Source organism: Malaclemys terrapin, chromosome 3 (genome assembly GCF_027887155.1).
Source record: "Malaclemys terrapin pileata isolate rMalTer1 chromosome 3, rMalTer1.hap1, whole genome shotgun sequence".
NCBI classification, from domain to species: Eukaryota; Metazoa; Chordata; order Testudines; family Emydidae; genus Malaclemys; species Malaclemys terrapin.
The window spans coordinates 89,392,063-89,411,148 of NC_071507.1; the positions used below are offsets into that span (position 1 = coordinate 89,392,063).

At 40.4% G+C, this 19,086-nt stretch overlaps 1 protein-coding gene across 7 annotated transcripts in view; it reads right to left on the reverse strand.

The window, feature by feature from the left end:
• MAP3K4 (mitogen-activated protein kinase kinase kinase 4) overlaps positions 1-19,086 on the reverse strand; it is a 148,589-nt gene that overhangs the window by 60,807 nt on the left and 68,696 nt on the right. For all 7 annotated transcript variants that reach the window (XM_054021808.1, XM_054021807.1, XM_054021805.1 and 4 more), the window contains 4 exons: positions 17,872-18,114; positions 10,115-10,261; positions 3,583-3,740; positions 152-268 (listed from right to left, as the gene is read on the reverse strand). In XM_054021808.1, the coding sequence (XP_053877783.1) occupies positions 152-268; positions 3,583-3,740; positions 10,115-10,261; positions 17,872-18,114 (665 nt within the window). The remainder of the gene's footprint in view (positions 1-151; positions 269-3,582; positions 3,741-10,114; positions 10,262-17,871; positions 18,115-19,086) is intronic.

Genomic DNA, 19,086 nt, shown 5'->3' on the forward strand with positions numbered 1-19,086 from the left:
GATGAATGACTAACTACAGACTGAAAATCCCTGAGATGATTTGGGCAGGTTTTTTTCACGTGCTTCAAAAAGTTTAAATACTGCAGCTTGTCCTTGACAGGACTAAAGGAGCATCAGAATAAGAGAAACCAGATATTGAAGGCTGGAATACCTGATTTCATCTGATGCAGTACTGTCATCAGCACTGGCCCAAAATTCATCACAGCTGTCTTGCAGACCAGAGTCTAGAAATTTTCCTGTAGATTTCAGCAGCATTCCCGCAATATCACTGAAACAAAAAGAAAATGGGGAGAAACGTCACTTTCATTCATGTACTAACACTCCTTTTATTTCCTCTGTATTACATCCCACATAAGAGCGTCATGCTGCCCCATCTCAGCAACTTGTGGGGTCTCCCCTTCCTCTCAAGGAAGGGTGAAATCCCGGTAAGGCAAGCAAGGTCAAATAGGCTTGCCACAAAAGGGGCCACCCCTGGTTCAGTTATTGCAGCAGCATGTGTACTGTTGTGTCCTGCCACCAGAACCACTACAAAGTTTTCAGCACGAGTTTCTGTCTCTCTTTGACATAGCAGAAGACTAGAGCTGAAGGAGATTGCTTGAAGGAGAGGTTATACTAGGCATCAAAAGCCTAGCAATCATTTATGGAGCAGTGACCCACAACAATGTGGCAAGTAGAGGCAGGAGTCCAGATTCAAGACTGAGGGGCTCCTCACAGCACTGATGCCTCTGGGCTTTGTGATGTTATAGTAGTAACAAGAGAACTGGAAATTTTGTAAATATGGCAATAGTCAAATCCTGAAAGGATTAGACACCAAGAGTTTGCTCTGACTCATTCACTGAAGTTGAATGGAAGCTACATAACGGTGGTACTTTTCTGGAATTTTAGCAGGTCTGAAACCTTCCCCAGTAACCGCTTACATGGGATGTGGACAATCAGAACAGCTACTTTAATTGGAGAAAACTTAGGAAACAGATATTTTCTATTAAACTGAGCAAATATTCTGCAGTTTTAATTGTAGCTGCTGAAATTTGTTGTTTGTTGAGATGGAGGGAGAGCTAGCTCAGTGGTTTGAGCATTGGCCTGCTAAACCCAGGGTTGTGAGTTCAATCCATGAGGGGGCCATTTAGGGATCTGGGGCAAAAATCTGTCTGGGGATTATAGTCCTGCTTTGAGCAGGGGGGGTTGGACTAGATGACATCCTGAGGTCTCTTACAACCATGATATTCTAGGATTTCTGCCCTACTTGTCCTGTACCCTGTTCAAGCGGAGTGCCCCAAGGGTCGGTCCTGGGGCCGGTTTTGTTTAATATCTTTATTAATGATCTGGAGGATGGTGTGGACTGCACTCTCAGCAAGTTTGCAGATGACACTAAACTAGGAGGCGTGGTAGATACACTAGAGGGTAGGGATCGGATACAGAGGGACCTAGACAAATTAGAGGATTGGGCCGAAAAAAACCTGATGAGGTTCAACAAGGACAAGTGCAGAGTCCTGCACTTAGGACGGAAGAATCCCATGCACTGCTACAGACTAGGGACCGAATGGCTAGGTAGCAGTTCTGCAGAAAAGGACCTAGGGGTCACAGTGGACGAGAAGCTGGATATGAGTCAACAGTGTGCTCTTGTTGCCAAGAAGGCTAATGGCATTTTGGGCTGTATAAGTAGGGGCATTGCCAGCAGATCGAGGAACGTGATCATTCCCCTCTATTCGACATTGGTGAGGCCTCATCTGGAATACTGTGTCCAGTTTTGGGCCCCACACTACAAGAAGGATGTGGAAAAATTGGAAAGAGTCCAGCGGAGGGCAACAAAAATGATTAGGGGTCTGGAGCACATGACTTATGAGGAGAGGCTGAGGGAACTGGGATTGTTTAGTCTCCAGAAGAGAAGAATGAGGGGGGATTTGATAGCAGCCTTTAACTACCTGAAGGGGGGTTCCAAAGAGGATGGAGCTCGGCTGTTCTCAGTGGTGGCAGATGACAGAACAAGGAGCAATGGTCTCAAGTTGCAGTGGGGGAGGTCCAGGTTGGATATCAGGAAAAACTATTTCACTAGGAGGGTGGTGAAACACTGGAATGCGTTACCTAGGGAGGTGGTGGAGTCTCCTTCATTGGAGGTTTTTAAGGCCCGGCTTGACAAAGCCCTGGCTGGGATGATTTAGCTGGGAATTGGTCCTGCTTTGAGCAGGGGGTTGGACTAGATGACCTCTTGAGGTCCCTTCCAACTCTGATATTCTATGATTCTACCCTTAGAGGTGTTAACATGTCCACTGAACGTCATATAGGTTATTAGCATTTGCTCTCTGTGAAGGGTGCACATCATTTAAAACTATTGTAAAGGATGGTTAAGGAGCCACATCTAAAAGAAGGCATAATGGACTCTACCCAGAAACTAGCATCTTGTGTACAGATGTTGTGTACAGTTCTACTGGGTAATGTTCTGACCACGTGGGTTGGTGTCTTTAGGTTGGAAAAAAGTCTACCGGAGGCGGCGGGAGAGGCAGACAAGAAACAGAGACTCAGGATACGTCTACACTACAAGTGCTACAGTGTAGACACTTACTACAGCAATGGAGGGTTTTTTCTGTCAATGCAGTAAATCCACTCTCTTGAGAGGCAGTAGATAGATAGATGGAAGAATACTTCTCTCAACCTAGTTGGGTCTACGCCTAACTATATCGCCCAGGGTGTCACATTTTTCACAGCCTGGACAATATAGCTAAGTTTTAGATGTAGACGAGATCTCAGAGGCAGCAAAAAAACCAAGCAACTGTCTGTAAGCACAGTGTAACCCTGGGAGAAGCCTAAAGGAAGATTCAGGATCAGGGGTACGAGTTGAAAGATGCTACAGCTGTAAGCAAAGCAGTTGTCCCCTGGTTTTCATTCCTTCTGCCTCCAGAAAAACAGGTCTTTGTACATTCCTTGTACATAAACAAGACTGAATAAAAAAATACCCAACTACATCATAAATTTTTGCTCCTAACGGGAATATCCCAAGGGCACTGACTGCCCACTCAAGTCAAAAAAGGGCAACAGTACTGCTTGGCATTTTGATATTTTTAAAATAGTCAGAAATTGAAACTTAATTTTGTATAATAATAAAAAGGTATATAAAATGTAACCATGTTTCTTTTATAGTGAGTTCAACTGACGCAAGTTTGAAATTTGAAAGTCCTCTATGGGAGGTCAATTTCAAGGGTCATATAAGTTCCATGTCTTATCTATCTAACTTCCAGTATCCTAGAATATATTAGCCGATGCTAATACTACCTGGACAAATTTAGTTAAAAATAAGATGGCCACTTAAAAACTGCATGAACTGGAATCCACTGAGACATTTAATTAAGTAGCTTCTAAAGTCCTATTTATAGAATTTATGTATTCTTTTATATTTAGATCCTGATTCTGCAATTAAAATAAATCTTGGAACTGATACAGAGAAAATTGTGAGAGACACATTATTCTGGAGCATAATAGAAATTACTTTGAGAGATCAGGACATTAGAATTATACAGTGTGACTCTAACTGGTCTAAGTTTCTGGAATAAATTGACAGGACAAGAAGAGTGATTTAAGAAGTCCTACCAGAACAGTTTTCCAGATTGAGCTTCACCTCCTCGTATATAAGGAGTTATTTCTTTGGTGAAATTCCATTCTTCCTCTAACAGATTTTTTAAACTATGAGATGCTTGAGGTAACTGCTGTAGCATTTGGATCCAGCTTCGCATATAATCAAAATAAACCTGCAAATGGAAAAAAAGTCATTTAGATTGTACTTGTTATAAAACCGGTAATTAAGGGGCCTAATTTTCACACCCACAAAAGATTCCACATAATACCACACAGATGGAGGGAACTATCCATAATATTCTGTTTGCTGCAGCAGAAAATATGCTGCAAGCTTCTCTGCCATTTTTGGCACTGGAAGATGAACGAGACACCAAATTATTATTCTGAGAAACATGCAAAGACAATGAAGACTTCAGATATTTGCACAAACATGAGCAGCTCCACTATATATGCACTCCTTCCCAATCCCTCTCCCATATGCGAACAAGTACAGTCAGCTCAGCTGTCATTCACTACTGACAACAGTGTCATTTTCACTACAAGTTGTCATCCACTACTGACAACAGTGAATTCCATGGCATGTCAATGTTGGGCTTACTGAGTGGAGGGAAGAATTAGTGCCAATTTAAAGGTATCTTAATAATAGTGGTGTTCTCAGAGATTCATTCTTCTACATGCATCCCACTATCTGTATGCACAGCCTACCCACATAAGTCAAGAATCTTTTAGCAAGGAATATCCACTCAGATTGCGCATGCATTGTTCATATTCTCATGCTCCCTCCAGTGAGGGTATAAAGGGCAGAACAGCCACAACCACTACTCAGTTCCTTTACTAATACAGAAATCCAGAAACTCCTTAACAGTGGGGAAGGAACGTGGGTTTTGGGATCTATCTGGACAAAAGCATCTTGAAGAATTTCAGTTACTTAAGGTAAGTGTCTGCACTTTGTTCACAAATCCCTTTGCAGGCGAGTGACTAGAAGTCCTTTCCTAGGAGATAGATGATAGGATTCCCACCTAAATTATGGCTAAGGATATGATTTTGTCACTGAAGTCATGGATTCCATGACTTTAACAGACCTTCGTGACTTCTGCCCACTGCAGCGGCCAGGCTGGAGAAGCTGTCAGCCCCTGGCAGCAGGGCTCGGACTGTTAGTCCACTTCCCTCCCCACTCCTCAGGTATTTTTAGTAAAAGTCACAGACAGGTTACAAAAAGAACAGGAGTACTTGTGGCACCTTAGAGACTAACAAATTTATTTCAGCATAAGCTTTCGTGGGCTTCAGCTCACTTCTTCAGATGCATAGAGTGGAACACACAGACAGAAGATATTTACATATACATATACATATATATTCAGCTTATGCTGAAATAAATTTGTTAGTCGCTAAGGTGCCACAAGTACCCCTGTTCTTTTTGCGGATACAGACTAACACGGCTGCTACTTTGAGACAGGTTACAGGCTTCCGTGAATTTTTGTTTATTGGCCGCTACCTGTCCATGCCTTTTACTAAAAATACCCGTGACAATATCTAACCTTAATTATGACTGTAGGACAGCTCTTCCAAACTGGGCATCTATTCTAGAAGTTGCCACAATGGAGTAGTGACTGGTAAACATATGAACTGAACTCCAAGTAGCCGCACTACAAATCTCAGAAACAGGGACTCTCCTAAAGCAAGCTACAAATGTTGACTGAGCCCTAGAAGAGACTGTGCCCTACCTTGAGAGGGAAGAAGTAGTTTAATGAGCAGGAAATCTTAACGCAGTCTGTAACCCAATTAGAGAGTCTCTGAAAGGAAACAGCTTGTCCTTTGATTTATTAGCAAAAGCCAAAGAGTCTGGATGATCTTTGAAAGGATACAGCCCTAAGAAGATCTAGTGTGTGGAGTTCAGAGTCTGAAGGCGAGCCATAAGATTTAGAAAAAAATACCACTTAGTGTGTACTTTGATTCATATGAACATCTGAAACCACTTCTGGTTAAAAAATAAAATAAAATTATGCAGCCTGAGAGTAAACATGTCTTTCTGAAAAATTGTGTAAGGAAGGCTTATTATCAAAGCTTGAATTTTATTCACCCAGCAAGCCAAGGTGATAACTACCAAAAAAGTGAACATAATGACAGATTCATAGGGAAAATCCATTAGAAACAGGAGCACAACATTCAAATCTCAAGTAGGCAATGTAATGGCTCTTTAATCAGTGGAAATACATGACTCGGGCTTTTTAAAAATGCAAAAGGACTATAGCTAATACATCTAGAAATTGGATTAAGTCAGAGAGAAACAACTGATATGTTGGAACACTAATGTGACAAGCTTGGGCAACAAAATGGAGGAACTAGAGCTACCGGTTCAGTATAGGAAACCGGATATTATAGAAGTTACAGAAATAGGGTTGAACAATTAGCAGGACTAGAACCAACAAGAGGTGATATTTTACATTGGTTTTGGTAAGCAGCGAGGACATTACAGACAAGCTAGTCATAGAAAACAACACTGGATAGAGCAATCAAAAGTTGACTTAGTTAAAATTACAAATGGAAGCAGAATCAAAAACATTTTCAATTTCAAAAAGGCAAACTTTTGGAAATTAAGAGAACTAGTAAGTGAACCCTCAGGATAATTTATTAGCTAGTAATCGTTCTAGATAATTTCTTAGCCCTCTGATCAGCAGTAATTACAGCCTATGCATCCACAAAAGAGAAAGGTGATTGCCAACGGGAGAAAAAATAAAGATCCTCTACACCTGGTCCAGGAATCTTGACTGCAGCCTCAAATCTGAAACCGCTAGCCAGATGAATAGTGCAGTGTCACAAAAGTTTAAAAGAGAGGCCTTTTTCTAGAAGAGTCAGGAACCTTTTGGAGTACAGATATGAAGAAGATGGAGAAGGAGAAGGATTAGGATCTAATTTACTACTACTTCTGCAATGGAGCATGAACACCTACAGAAGTCCTGGGGGTCCTTCAGAGAGTGAAGTGCTTTGTCAGTTCCCCAATTAAAGGGGCGAGGACCCTTCAAAAGGAAGGTCTGGATTGTGGCCTGAACCTCTTTTGGAATGGCTGACAGATGCAACCATAATGTTCTTTGTATAATGACCTTGCCACAGTGTCAGAGACATCTAATGAAGTCTGCAAAGCTGTCTTCATCACCAACTAGCCTTTGGTAGCTATCACCTTTAATTAGTCTCTGGTCTCCTGAGAAAGTTTTTCAGTTACCTCTAAAACCTTGTCCCATTGCAGAAAAAACATACTGAACTAACATGGCTAGATAGTTGGTTATATAAATCTGCAAGCTAGCAGAGAAGTCAGCGTTTCTCCCTAGAAGATTCATTTTCTTGGGCTTAGCCTTGTTGTCAAAACCAAATACTCAGGGACCAGGTGGGTAAAAAAAATACTTAAACTCCTTCAGGGGAACTTGATACCTGTAATCTGCCTTTTTTGGCATGGCTGAGATAGATACTGTTATTTGCCACTGGTCTTTAGCAGGCTCAAGAATGCCCTCATTTATAGGCTAGACTAAATGACCTTGGGATAAGGGGTGCAACATGTCAAATAATTTATGAGATCCCTTCTAGATGACTACTAGAGTAATTTCTAAGTTGTCCACCATTCTTTTAAGAAAATCCTGAAATTCTCTATTGTGGATGTATTAGATGGAGTCACAGCTTCACCAAGTGATAAAGATGATATAGCCAGGGGAATAAGCTGGTCCTCATATTCCTCCACAAGATCTTCCTCCTCACTATGAGCGTCTTACTAATCACTCTGAAGGCACTCCTGAGGAGATGAGCAAGCATTCCTAGAAAATTCTTTAAGAGGAGATGACCACACTTACTGTATATACTCGATCATAAGCCGGTTCGTTTATAAGCCAACACCCGTTCATAAGCCGACCCTATAATTCAGGGGTCAGCAAACTTTGGCTCCCAGGCCATCAGGATAAGCTGCTGGCGGGCCGAGATGGTTTGTTTACCTCGCGTCCGTAGGCACGGAGGTAAACCTAAGTAAACAAAGTGTCCCGGTGTGCCAGCTGCTTACCCTGACAGGCCGGGACAGCAACTGGTGGGGAAATTTGCAGGGGGGGGGGGGGGAGGAAGAAGCTGGGGGTCAGGGGAGTAACCCCTGTGATCATCCCCCACATGACCCCAACCTTAGCCGGGACCCCCACACTCTCCTCATCCCATCCCTTCCTACCTTAGCGGAGGAGGGCCAGGGGAGGATCTGTCTGCCCTGGCTGGAGCTGCTCTGGCAGGCTGGGCAACGTGGCTGTAGCCTGCTCCGGCAGGCCAGACCAGGCGGCGCGGCCACAGCATGTTCCAGCTGGCTGGGCCAGGCAGCACGGCTGCAGACTGCTCCGGCAGGCCGGGTGGCGCGGCCAGCCGGGCGGCATGGCTGCAGCGTGCTCCGGCAGGCCGGGCGGCACGGCCACAGCCTGCTCTGGGGGGCGAGGGCGGGGCCGAGCGGCATGGCTGCACCATGCCAGCCCCAGAGCTGCAGCTGCTTCAGAGACTGGGGGGGGAGAGCAGCATGGCCAGAAGCGGAGAGACTCTGGCCCCGCCTCTTCCCTTCTGGCTCTGCTGGCTGGGCTGCCTCTCCTTGCTCCCTCTGTTGGGGGAAAGAGGCTGTGTCCCACCTCTCCCTCTCTATACCCGTTCATAAGCCGACCCCCTTCTCTGGTACTTCCCTTTTTTACTAAAAAAAATTCAGCTTATGAAAGAATATATACGGTACTTACCCCATATGGAAAGGGCATATTGTATCAGAAGTGGAACCAAGGAACACAAGTAGAGCCCTGCAAATCGCAGGTGGATACAGATCCAAATTTTATATCTAGAGTCCTGTAAATCAGCAGATATCCATCTTATATCCACAGATCTTCGCATCCTACACCCTGGCTCCTTGTCCAAGCTCAGTCTCCCCACTTCCCTGCCACTGGCTCCCAGTTCCAGTCTCCTTGATTAGCCAGTCTCAATCTCCCTTTCTGCTCCCCCCAAATTCATCTAATCTCTGTCTACCTCCTCCCGATTTTCTCATCTTCCCTACCCCCATTTCTCTCCACCAGCTCCCAATCCCAACCACCTTGCCCAGATGCTCCCAACTCCAAATCCCAACCTAATCCCTTCACCAGGTCTGACTTTCATCCTCTCTCCTCCACTCTGCCCAAGAACCAGTAAGGGGAGCACTGAGAACATATGTGAGAGTCCCTGCTCTCAGCTCTATTGCCCAGCACCTCAGCAGCCAGGAGCAGCATATTCAACAAAACCCCTGCTCATGTCCTGTGGAGCCTGGGGCATGTCCAGTACACACAGAATTTTTGAAGAATTTAGCTGCCAGACTAACAATTCTCTGGTGAACTGTGATTTTTTTCAAAGGCTTATTAGTTGGCCCAACTGGGGAGGTTTTTCACAAGAACAGCAGAAGGCCCATTCCTGACACAAAGGCAAGCCTGGTGCTAAATTTCAAGCCCTTGCTTCAAAGAACTTCTAAATGAAATGGTTAAAAGCTGCTGCTCTCTTTTTTTTTTTAAAAAAACATGGGCAAAAAAAATTTCTCTCTCTAATTTAGTTCTCAGAAACGGCTGAACCACTTTTACTGAAAGTTTCCAAAAAATTCTGCCTAAGGCAGATGGGAAATTTCAGCTTCATTGGCTGAAGTTTGGCAAAGTTATAAGACTGAAAACAGGGTCTAATAATGGGAAGTGTCAGCTAACCTTAACTATATGCAGTGCTGTCAGCTCTCCCTATAATGAGACACCAAAATCAGAGTCTTCCTGAACCTCCCTTATTCTTTAAGCTACTTTTAAAAAAAAAAAATGCCACACACAATGAAAAGATATCAAGCCACATTAAAGAAATGAGGTTTTAATTTAAACCCACAAAAACAAAGCAACTTCAGTTACACTCACTGGAGAAAGAAGAACAGGAGTACTTGTGGCACCTTAGAGACTAACAAATTTATTAGAGCATAAGCTTTCGTGGACTACAGCCCACTTCTTCGGATGCATAACTGGAGACCAGCAGTATATCCTTAAATCAGCCTCCTGTGTTTAATTATTGCAGTAATAAATATACTAAAAATAAGACATGCTTTTAGGCTGGCTAGAATATCAAGGTGAAAATTAAAGCAAAAAGATGTGAGCCAGATAACTGTTTTCCTTGGTTTAATTTAAATCTTCATATTACTTACATTTAATTTAATTTTAAATATGATCACATTTCTGATTCTATGATGAGCTATTTTATAAAAAGAGGCAATCTGCCAAAAAAGTATATTATTGACTCTCTTAGCACCTAAGATAATAGCAATTCTCACAGTCCAGTCATCAAAAATATCAACATTATCTCGAACATACTTTATTTACATCCTTTGAGAACATTTATTAGAACAATGACCATTATTGCCATTTTAAAAAAAAAGGTAATATAAGCAGGCTAGACAGTTACTAGCCAAGGAAGGACAATCAGAAATGATCCCAAGACTTAGAATCAGGCAAATGTATAACAGATTTATATAACCAAAAATATTCCCTCTTTTGCTACTCACCATTAACATTTTATGCAAGTCCTCTTCAAAAGAATCTATGTTGTAGTCAATCTTCTGTAAGTCATCTAACACCTCACGTAACATAAACTGATAATATTGCTTCATTAGCAGGCCACCCTTCAGGACCTCTTTACACTCTCTTGCTAGCTGCAATAGAAGAGACCACAAACTGCAATCAATCAATCTATATTCTCAAATTTCCTCTGAGATTTGAGAATTAAAGTTTAGCTTGTTTAAATAATACATTTGTGTCACTATTGTCTGTGAAAGCCAGAGAAACACTAGTTGGATTGTTCCTATATCTCCTGGGAAGTTTTGCATAAGTTCTCCTGAGACTGTAATGCCACTCAGCAAGTTACTGCAAGTAGGGATGGCAGCAAATGCTTCAAATTTTATTTTTGCTATTTGGAAAACCATTGTATGCAACTGACTGGATAGTTTAAAATTTTATAATTGGACAAGGAGCTTCACACCTTTAGAGCAATGGTTTAAATCCATAGGAAGTCAGTAATAATAGGTCATTTGACAGTTGTCAACTGTTTGGAAGCCTATGTGAAATAATTTACTATACTGGTCTTGATCCTGTTCCTACTGGGCAGATATCCACAACGTGAAACACATCACTACAACTGACAATGACCGGCACCCTCCCTTGTTGACAATTTGGGCAAAAGAAGCCAAGGACTGAATGAATAATCTACTTATTCACAGAAGTGATCACTTCAGGTCAAGACATGGGCACATCAATGAGACTGGCCATTCCATACCTGCTCTAGGAAGCATAGGTTTTTAAACAACAAGACACTAGAAGCACACTGTAGGAATAAACCATGCACTGGCAACGAGACAGTCTGGATGAAATAAAAGGAATTTTCCATTCCCAAATCTGTATTATTCCAAACCTAACTTCCATCCATAGGTCTGACTATGCATCACTTTCCTTGAGCACCAATTTCATTAGATTTAGGTATGGGAGTGGGATTTTTTTCTTTTTCAAACTCTATGGAAAATGTTACGACTAATTTTCTTTCTGGGGAAAAAAAAATCACTACATTGAACCCAGTGTATGAGAAGGCTTAACAGAAAGAGGTCAAGAAATACAAAAAGTAGCACCCTGTATTATTATTATTAAGGTGCAGTGGCTATGCAGTCCAGCCATGGACCACAACCCCATTCTGCTAGGTGCTGAACAAACAGAACAAAAAGACAGTCACTGTCTCAAAGAACTGAAACAAATAATCACTTATTCTTAGGCCTTATCTACACCTTTAAAACTTAGATCAGCCTAACTACATCATTCAGGACTCTGAAAAATGTTGTGCCCTGAATGCCATGTACTGCCTACCTCGAGAGTAGATGCAGCTAGGTCAAAGGAAGAATTCTTCCATCAACCTAGCAACTGCCTCTTGAAGAGATGGATTAACTGCATTGACGGAAAAACTCCTTCCATAGACATAAGAAGTGTTTACACTACAATGCTACAGCGTCGTAGCTGTGCCGCTGTAGCTTAGACATGTCCCTGGGTGAACTACAACAGTCATGTATTACAGACCTGGTATATTAAAAACACACACACACACACACACAGTTGTGGATAAAGGAAGAAAGATTGCTCTGATTCTACATGTGCACCAAATGCAGCTCATTTTATTTTGCACAACTAAGATTATTGAAGCAGATTTGGAAATCAGGCAAAAAGAATAGCTAAACCCCTAGCATGTCACATATTTTAAAGAACAAGCCCATTTTCTTTACTCTCCGTTCACTCATACAATATGCACCCTGCCAATCTATTGACTTGTTATGTCCAAGGAGAAGTAGATCAGCCCTCTCTTACAAGACATATAACACATTATTCAGCTCTTAAATGTAGTGGTGGCAGTGGATGCTCAGTGACCAGCTGAAAGCCTTTTATTTGCAAATTGGTTAACATTCACCATTGCTGCTGACCCATTTACATAGATTTAAGGGGTTATTACAGAAGTTCTCAGCTGATTTATGCTCCTGAAGAAAACTAAGGACTGCCTTAAAATTGCTAATACTAGTGCAAAATTTGTGACTGTACCTAAATAATTGAGGTAAAAGAAAACTAACTGTATAGTTTACTACAGGGCCTATGGGTCATTTGTTAAAATTACGACCCTAACAGTAGGGTTCATAATTAGAAATATCTCAGTAACCAAAGTTACCACTTTATAATGGCCTTTCTAAAAATTGTTAATAGCTGTTCCCATAGTGGCATATACAATATTTTGTGTGTTTAACATTTAATTCCTTTTTAAAAAATAGATTTTTAAAGAATTATATCAAAAATAAGTAGTGAATTGAAATGTTTATAAACTTTATCCAAGATTTTTGTATGACAGTCCTAGAACAAACTAATACTTCCATTTGGTGGAGTTTCGCAATAATGCAGCTTTTATACATAAATCCAATGAAGTATCCATATTATACCTGCCTCAAAGAAGTTAACTACATAGCAACTGTATGCATTGTTCACTGAAACACTGTACCTATTCCATAATGTGTATCAAATAGTTAGGAAGAGAGAGATTGCTCATATATGCAAGAGTCACTTTTTGAATACAGGTAAACTAAAAATCAAAATTCCTATTCTGTATTATAGACCAATATGCCAACAACATTTCATTAAAAAAAATAAAGCAGATTATTAATTCCAAAACCTTAACCAGGCATCTAATATTACCCTATGCAAAAATAACTATTTGTACTCCATAACAGAACAATGAAATATATGTATAAGTTTTATAGAAAAAACTAACTGGGCTAAAAAAAAGTTGTAAGTGGCAGTTTTATAGGAATTTAAAACAAGCAATGAGCACCTCCAAAAACATGGTCTAAACTGTACATACTAAGGGGTATCCACTATGGTCCAATCTACACTGACCAAAAGTGCAGCTGCCAATGCTGTTTCTCTGAGGAATAAGTACAGCAATTCAAGGATTCTTTTCTGAAAACCATGCTGGACATATAACAATCTCCAAATTACTATAGTCTATAGCAGTTTTATAATATGGTTATTTGTCAGAGATTTTTCTTCACCTGTAAATTAGGCTTCTGCAACCAAGCTTTTGACAAACTGGACCAATCAATTTCCTTATGCTGTTCAGACTTGCTAGGCAAAGTGACTAATCGCCAGCTTCCAAGGTTAATCTCACCACCCAGCTAGACTTTCTTTAATTAGATTTTTCCTTAGTCTTTAAACTCACTTGTGAAAAATACTAACTGGAGAATAGACAATTTTTTTAATTGTCTAACTACTAGTTAATCATAAGGATCAATTTAAAACAGCCTGGGATGGCTCCAGATTGTAAAATGTTTCATCCTAGAAACCCAGTTTACAGGTTTACCCTCTCTCTCTGCTCCTAATCAGTCTATAATCTGAAACAAAAAACTATAAATTGCAGTGTCTCCTGGCTCCCCAGTGAAGGAGGGGAAAAGCTCTTACAAAATGACAGAACTCAGCACTCAACTAATAAGGGTGCAGAGTTTGATAGTCCAACCTGTAGTGGCTGAAAAGGTATGTAGGACCAACAAGTGGCAACCTTACACAAATCTTCCTTTGAAGACCTTTCCTTCTCCAGAGAAGTAAACATTAGAGTTGTGCAAATAGCTGATTTTCTGGTTCAGTGGCCAACCCCTCCTCCCCCCCCAAAAAAAAAAGAAAAGAAAAAATTGGTTTGGATCAACCCAAAACAATTAAAAAAAATTTTAATTAACATTATTATTTTGGGTGAAATGAAAAATTTGAAAAAACATTAATTTCATTTTGTTTCTTTGTGGGGAAGAAGGGTTGGTGGTGTTAAACTTTTTAAAAACAGAAATGATACAAAATTCTAAACAAAATCATTTCAAATGGAAAAATTGCCATTTTTGGAACAAAGGGACTAGACTTTTTTGGTGTTTTTTTCCTTTTTCCCCTTTGGGCAAAACAATTCAGCAAATTTGCCAAGAATTTGTGAAATGTTTCAGTAGACCCAAATATGCATTTTTCAGCAACAGAAAGTTTCATCCAAAAGATTTCACCCAACTCTAGTAGTCATGGCCCTAAGACAGTGGGTTATGAATGCTGCCAGGAGAGAAGACCTGGAGCTTTAAATAAAGGGGGCTGGGGGGGGGGGGGGGCAGGGAGAGAGAGAGAACAAAAAACAGAGCTTTATTCATCTCTAGCTATGATGGATATGGAATTAAAAACAAAAACAAAAACCCACCACCCTTCCAGGCCACAAAATAAGGAAACAATTTACATCCAACCCATGGCAAAACTCTCCCCCTTTGGAGACTTTAGGAGATAATCAGGAAATTGCCCTGCTGGTTTTGGTTGCTATGAAAGGAAGACCCTGTACTTGGAATAAATCCAAAAAAGACTGTTCGAAGAACTGCCTTATACTTAAGGAATATTAATTTGCTCTTAACTGCAGCTCTCTCCAACTTGCATGGCCAAAGTAGTCATGACAAGAAAAGTCATTTATATGATGAAAGTGTAGGGGAAAGGCTCAAAATCCAACCCATCTTGGAGGAAATTAAACATCAATGTGATCAAGGCATCTTGCATAAGCTGGTTTTGTCTGAACGCTTTGGAGAGGGGAAAAAGTTGCCTATATCCTTGGTACGGAATTTGGAAGGAAATTATGGGTATTATGGTTCTAATGACTCAACTGATAACCAGGGCTGCTGGGGGTGTGGCAGGAGTGTCATAAGCAAGACAAGAATTAATTATTCCACTCTACCTGGCACTGGTGAGGTCTCAGTTGGAGTACTGTCTCCGGTTTGGGGTAGCACATTTTGAGAAAGATGTGGACAAACTGGAGAGAGTCCAGGAGACCAAAAAAATTAAAAAAAGGTTTAGAAAACAACCTAGGAAGAAAGATTAAATAAACTGCTCATGTTCAGTCTTGAGACAAGCAGACCAAGAGGGGAGAGGATAACCAGCTTGAAATATGTTTAAGGATTGTTATAATAAGGAAGGTGATCAATTGTTCTTCATCTCCACTAAAAGTAGGACAAGAAATAATGGGTTTAATCTGCAGCAAGGGAGATTTAAGCTACATATTTGGAACAAATTTCTAACTTAAGGATAGTGAAATATTAGAAGCATTACCAAGGGAGGTTGTGGAATCCCCAGCATTGGAGGTTTTTAAGTACAGACTGGACAAATACCAGTCAGGGATGGCCTAGTTATACTTGGTGTTGCTTCAGTGCAAGGGGAATGGACTAGATGACTTCTTGAGGTCACTTCCAGCCCTGAATTTCTAGGATTCTATCCACTAGGATCTGCTTTTCAGTCTCCAGCCTGCTAAGGAAAAGTATTTTCTTCTGAATTGCAATACAAGCCTGGGCTCAAAGAAGGGGGCAATCAAACGGAAAACTTGAGATTATGCAGGTAGGAGTAGGAGGCTGGAGGGCCAAGATCTCAAAACTATGCTGTGGTGATGAGTATGCCAAATACTGCCCACTTTAAAATAAACAACAACAACAACAAAAAAAACAAGCACTTTTGAAAGACTCTTGGGATGATGCATATTTCAAGCTCCCTGCCCATCTGATGAAGAAAAAAAAAAGTAAGATGAAAGTCCCTGGCTTGAACCTACATAGTTCATTCACTTAGCAGAGAGATCTATTTAAGGAGTACCCCTGAACTGTAGGTTCTTAAAAATACTGATTGGGACAAATCCGCATTTGTTGGGGGTGAATCCATTCTCTCTGATGAGCCAATTAGCAAGAATATTCACTGTTGATCTTGTCTCTGCCAGATGTACAACTTCGACAGCAAGAAGTAGTCACCTCTACCCAACAGTGAAGAATGCTGGCTTACAGACTAAAGGGTAGGAAAGCGAAGAGAAAGCTCCTCCTCCAAGGAGTTTGAAAAAGAGAAACTAATGTGCAAACATCTTTTTAAAATTATGGAGAGGACCCATCAGACTGAAGTGATTTTCTCCTATGCCCTCCAACACCTGGACATCCAGATCCAAGAAAGGTGAGAGGAACGGGCTCAGAAGTGGTCTTAAGAAACCTGTGTCAGTCAGTTAAGAGGTCTGGAGCTCGATTACAGCTTGGAAATTACTCTTGGGTATCTAGAACCAGGATCTAAATCTACCTGAGAACTTATGAAATGGTGGTACCTAAAAGGACTTAGATGAGGAGGCCAAGAGTTTTGACGTTTGTCTGAAGGAAGCAATGTCTTAGGATCAGCAGTGTCTTTCAAAAGTCTAGTGCAGGCTATCCCAAAAAAGGCTATCTCCCTGAAAGGAGTGGGCCATAAAAGAGGGCTTAGATAGGCAGTCACCTATGAGTAGGCCAAAGAATTAGATTTTTACTGGTAAATGTCAGTAAACATCAATTTCACCAACCACACACAAATCATTTAAAAAAAAATATTTCCATCAAAAATCAAAACTTACAGATCACCAAAGAAAGTATAGCTCAGTGGTTTGAGCATTAGCCTGCTAAACCCAGGGTTGTGAGTTCAATCCTTGAGAGGGCCACTTAGGGATCTAGGGCAAAAATCAGTATTTGGTCCTGCTAGTGAAGGCAGCGGGGTGTACTCAATGACCTTTCAAGGTCCCTTCCAGTTCTAGGAGATAGGATATATTTATTGGGGAGGAAGGATAGCTCAGTGGTTTGAGCACTGGCTCCCTAAACCTAGTGTTGTAAGTTCAATCCTTGAGGGGGCCATTTAGGGGTCTGGGGATTGGTCCTGCTTTGAGCAGGGAGTTGGACTAGATGACCTCCTGAGGTCCCTTCCAACCCTGACATTCTGTAATTAGTAAAATGCTGCTTGAGAACTTAGTTTGATTTAAGGATATTTACTTTGTATATTTTGACATGTGATGTTGACAATTTGTGTTTTAATGGTTATAAAGCTTTAACTTTTTGTATCTCAACATCTACGGTCATTAAATAATTGTCTGACCACACCCACATAATTTCCTGCAACAGAGAAGATTTAAATCGATAAAAATCACAAGATTCTTAAAAATAAATATCAATATTATCCGTCGAAATGATAAAAAATAAAAATAGAGTTCAGCCAAGCCTACCTATCAGCCAGAATGACAACACTGCCTGCCATCTCCCAGGCTAGTACCTGAAGCAAGTCTCTGGCATCACATATAAGTTTGGTTAATTTTTCTAGTCATGCTGCACTGAACGTCCAGGTTTCGCACAGATCTTGAATTCATAAGAAAGACCAAAAGGAAAGTGAGGAAGCCAGCAAGTAGAGGGAATATTTTTGGATGGGAGAAAAAAAAAAAAAAAAAAACTTGGAAATAAGCGACTGGTCACTGCCTACCAAGTGTAAGTAGTAGAGAGGAATTCATTGGTTCAGATTGTGGAATGAGGAGCAGACAAAAAAATCCTAGTCTACACTGGTGAAGGAAACCATACTACACTCACACTAGCTATGCCCACATTCAACACAATTGCTGCTAGACATATTTCCACCTTACTGCAGATGACGTCTACAGCCTATAACAGAAGTGGAATGCTATTTATTTATCCTTAGTGGCCGATAATCTTTTAATCAGACATTTTGATTCCTGGCCGCATAAATCAAAGAGGTATATGTGACCAGTTGTTTATTACTTAAACTTAATTTCCATATGTAATTGAAGGCAATTTAAGGGATGCATAATGTACTATCATTTCTGTAACAAATTCTCTTTAAAACAATTAAAAGAACAACATTATAATTAAAGAACAGAAAGCAGTTTTTAATAAAAACTCTTGAAGCAAACCTGCTTAATACTCAAGAGAGATGGTTCCCCAGCAGGCCTTTGTTCCAACCTTAACTTGAGACATTCATGGATAACATTGAGAAGTACTCGGCAAAGGACCAAGAATGCAGGTTCAAAAGATGGTAAATCCATAGATTTCAGCTCTTCCATTGACACAGTGCTGCATTTTTGCTCTGAGGAAAGTGAGGAATTTGACAACTGCACATAATCTGAACACAACATGGGATCTGGGAATTCTGAAAACTGTAACAAAAAAATAAATAAAATAAGTATTGTAACAAGGATTTTAAATAATCTAAGTTAAAAGATCAATTTTTAAAAATTGCATGCATGAAAAAAGAAATTGCTTTTAAGAGCCAGGCTATTAATCTACTGTGATCTAATATACTGGAAAGTGTGCAATGCTATGATTTCAAATTAAGTCTTTTTTTTAAAAAGCTAAAATCCCATTTCCTCATAAAGCTGCCAGACTGAGGACAAATAATTTAACAACAGGCATGGACACTTGAGAATGAACAATCCAATCTTAATTTATTTCTAAGATTAGAAAATGATTAAACTATTCAATGAAGCAGAAGATTCTCTGTACAGAAAGAAAACTGGATTGCACGTGAGAGCCTGGAATAGTGTTAAACCTAACACGACACTGGAACAGCTATTCAGATCATCCTAGGATACTTAAAGGTAATTTCAAGATTTAAGCTTTTTCAAAAAATGTTCAAGTGTCTTATACTAATGGAGTAATTCTGGAAAAGCAAGGTGATTCTGGGCTATGTCAAGCTGTGTGTTATATGTGTATGGTAGCATTACCGTATTTCCTCCAACTGTTCAATTAGAAATAGTACAGTGGGGAAAGTGCACAAAGCAACAAATAGGAGTCATCACACAGCTAACCTCTCTTCCCCCCCCCCTCCCCCCCACAAAAAACAAGAAAACCCCACTAACCCTTGAAAATGTACTCCTGCAAGGGTTTGTCAAACTTTGTTATGTTTCTTAAAGCTGCGTTGCGGTTAAAACAAGTAATGCAAAATGCTAAGTATAGCTAGTATGTTTTCAAATTAAGGAAGTTAAACTTATATTTAACATTTAAAGCTGATTGCATTCAGAGATATTCTCAATGATTTTATCTAAGCTATAACTGTACCCAAATGTAATATGCGTTTCAGGACAGTTGCACATGCAAACTCAGTGGGTGATAGCAATTTAGAAATTTGA